This window comes from Myotis brandtii, unplaced genomic scaffold, assembly GCF_000412655.1.
Source record: "Myotis brandtii unplaced genomic scaffold, ASM41265v1 scaffold730, whole genome shotgun sequence".
NCBI lineage: Eukaryota > Metazoa > Chordata > Mammalia > Chiroptera > Vespertilionidae > Myotis > Myotis brandtii.
The window spans coordinates 588,334-591,961 of NW_005370887.1; the positions used below are offsets into that span (position 1 = coordinate 588,334).

Genomic DNA, 3,628 nt, shown 5'->3' on the forward strand with positions numbered 1-3,628 from the left:
TAATATATATATTTGATTTGTTTCCCAGTTTGTCTATCTACCTCCACTAGTGTATTTTGAGTTCATTAAAATCAGAGATACTGTTGTATTTTTCTTTATATTATTTCACAATAGGTACTCAACAAATAATTTTGAATCCATTATAAAGAATTATCTGTATATCTGTAATTAATACATTAATTAGATTTATATTTGACTTTAACTAACTTAATAAAATTCCAGGAAGGAAACATGGCACCAACTTTTAGAATAGATATAGTAAATCTAACCTTTGACATTAAGCAAAATTATAAAAACCGGAATCAAACCTGAGACCCTTCAGTCTGCAGGCTGACACTCTATCCACTGAGCCAAACCAGCTAGGACTAATAAGTGTTTTGTATTAAGGGAAAAGACATTATAACCAGGATCAAAAAAGATACCTTCCTCCCAACCAATTATAGCCTAATATTTTAAGTTGCTTATGTTTTCCTCCAAATGTACCAGTCTTTCCCCTTTTGGTTCATACAGCTTCATCTGACTGGAAGCCTTCATCCCTAAAACAAGTAGCCCTGTCTACTCAGCAAATTCAGTATTTCAGATATGTTTATTATATACTTTAACTAACTTAATAAAATTCCAGGAAGGAAACATGGCACCAACTTTTAGAATAGATATAGTAAATCTAACCTTTGACATTAAGCAAAATTATAAAATTAAGATCTAGTTTTAAATTGGCATACAAATTAAAAATTTGAGAAAAATAAAGAAATTTATATTATAAAGCAATTTAGTAAGAAAGTTTAAATTAGGACATGTTGAAAATTAAGTGTATTTGATATCATGTAGTAAATTTCAGTTTATAAGAATCAACACTTTCAGAAAATCTCCATAGGAAGTTTTTTACACCATACACTCAGGAGGGAAAAACTGAGTAAGCTTATATCATAATTTATGCTTTGATCTTTAAAGCACCTTCAAAGATATCATTCCATAAGTCCAGATTAAGTACACTATCATATTTTCCTATAATGTGATACATGAAGTTGACAGGGTTAAAGGTCGAGTTTTCTAGGTTTTTATCTTGGGATTAGCTAACTGGGAGAATTTCTTTTTTAAAAAATATATATATTTTATTGATTTTTTTACAGAGCGGAAGGGAGAAGGCTAGAGAATTAGAAACATCGATGAGAGAGAATCATCGATTAGCTGCCTCCTGCACTGGGAATGTGCCCACAACCAAGATTGAACCTGGGACCTTTCAGTCCGCAGGCCAACGCTCTATCCACTCAGCCAAACCGGTTAGGGCTGGGAGAATTTCTTTTCCATGGATATTGTAGGTAGAAAACTCCTGGCCTAACTAAGTCAAAATATTCATATTCTATACTACTTTGTAAATTAAACATAGTTGGTCAATTCGGATTCACCATTCTTGACAGTTAAATATATTGTTTTATTTATTTATAATAAATATTTACCTATCTAAAATATTTAATAAAGAACTAAGATTAAACAGAGCTGATGTTTCCTTAGACTGCTCCTCCGCAGGCACAGTGGTTGTTGACATTCTGAATGATGAGTGCCGGGGCTACACAGCTTGCAAGGCATTTTCCACATCATCCCTGGATACAGCCCATGGAGCTTACCTGTTGTCACACCATGGACCACTCCTTCCTTGGTTCTGGAGCCTATAAAATCAAACAAATTCATAAACGTAAGTCTCAAACTGGACTTACATTGCTAATAGCTCATTTTAAATACAACTAATCCAAACAAAATTTCAATCTGTAGAAGCCCATACACAAAGATATCCTCGAGGCCAAAAGACCCAAACCAAGGAAATTCAGCTATCACTACAAGTAGAAGGAAGGAAAGCTAACAGGAGGCTCTCTCCAATTAAGTTTTTAGCGCACATGATGACTTTTATCCCACTGCCCCACTTCACATATCAACTTACAGAGGTGGGGGAGAGATAACGCTGGGTGAGTGGAAAGATGATTTTAGATTCAGAACTGTGGCAGCTTTACTAAAGTCCAGCACAACCAAGATTAGTTCACCCATGAAACACAAGTAAAAGGGGGAGGGAAAGAAAGAATCATAATCGATGTTGAACACCTATTATGTAAAAGTCATTTTATATCTCATCTTATTTGATATTTGTAACATTTTCATAGGTATATTAGGCTTATTTTATATATGAAGAAATTACAAGTAAACGTTAAATGATTTTTCTGAAGTTGCATAGGTAATAACTGACTACAAGCACATTCAAATCAAGGTCTCAATGACTCTCATGTTCTTTCCACTAAGCCAGGTAAACCTTTAGAAGGAATTGAGTATTTTATCATTCAAGTATTACTAACACTAGTTTCAAGATGGCAAAAGAGAGGAACTTCCTCCAAATTTTGACCACCTTTTATACAAATAATGTATTAACATTTTTATTAAAACTAAGTTTGTTAATAATTTTATTTATAAGTTCTCTAATATTAGCATTTTCAGTGTAATTCATACCAGTTTTCTAATAAAATATTTTTGGAGAAAAATAATGGATTGGAGATTCACTATACCAGTGGTCGGCAAACTCATTAGTCAACAGAGCCAAATATCAACAGTACAACGATTGAAATTTCTTTTGAGAGCCAAATTTGTTAAACTTAAACTATATAGGTAGGTACATTGTTATTAACTTAATTAGGGTACTCCTAAGACTTAGGAAGAGCCACACTCAAGGGGCCAAAGAGCCACATGTGGCTCGCGAGCCACAGTTTGCCGACCACGGCATACAATAAGTCAAATAATGTAATTCTATCATACATAGAAGAATATAACGAAATGAAGAAAAAAAATGTGAATATTTAAACTTATCTTTGGATACTAGCTGCTTACCAATCTTTAGTTTTAAAATGCACTGTTTTGCAAACCCTTACTAAGTATGCTAGGAATACCTGTAAACACATTTCAAGTCAAAGGAAAAAAGTGTAAGGGAGCCTCAGTTTCCTTATCAATAAAATGCATACGTAAGATTAATTAAATAATCTCTGAGAAGTTGGTTCTTAAACTGGAGAGAGTACAGCAGAATTAACTGGGTGGAAGATAGATAAAAATACTGACGACTGAGTCAGAGCCTCAAATACTCAGTAAATATCATGTACAGATATTTGCATTTTTAACAACCCTCATGACCTAAAGCAGGTAATTCATAGATCAAATCTAGAAAACACTGGTTTGAGGCAATTTCTACTTCCAAATTTATGTAAAACTTTAGAAGTACACATTCATGATTTCAATAATATGATGATAGATAAGTTGATCTAAATAAATATGCAGAAAAATATTGAAAATGTTCATTAAATATATTTATGAAAATATATTTATATGATATTAAGTAAAATTTGCATGCATCATATTTAAATTTCCATTATACAAAACATTCAAGGAAAGTTTTTAATAATTTAATAAAATTATCTACACTAATAAAAGAGAAACCCTTTTCATTGGCTAATCAGTGAGTATATGCAAATTAACTGTCAGCCAAGATGGCGGCAGGCAGCCAGGCACTGAAGCGAGCATGAGGCTTGCTTGCTGCAGATTCCAACGTTCGCCGCCTCACTTGCCAGCCTCTCAGCTGCAACTCTAAGCAACTATA

The 3,628-nt window shown here is 33.1% G+C and overlaps 1 protein-coding gene across 4 annotated transcripts in view; it reads right to left on the reverse strand.

Annotated features, from left to right (window-relative positions):
* The window catches only part of SNCA (synuclein, alpha (non A4 component of amyloid precursor)), a 105,179-nt gene that overhangs the window by 90,370 nt on the left and 11,181 nt on the right, over positions 1-3,628 (reverse strand). For all 4 annotated transcript variants that reach the window (XM_014530277.1, XM_005882619.2, XM_014530276.1 and 1 more), the window contains exon 3: positions 1,626-1,667. In XM_014530277.1, the coding sequence (XP_014385763.1) occupies positions 1,626-1,667 (42 nt within the window). The remainder of the gene's footprint in view (positions 1-1,625; positions 1,668-3,628) is intronic.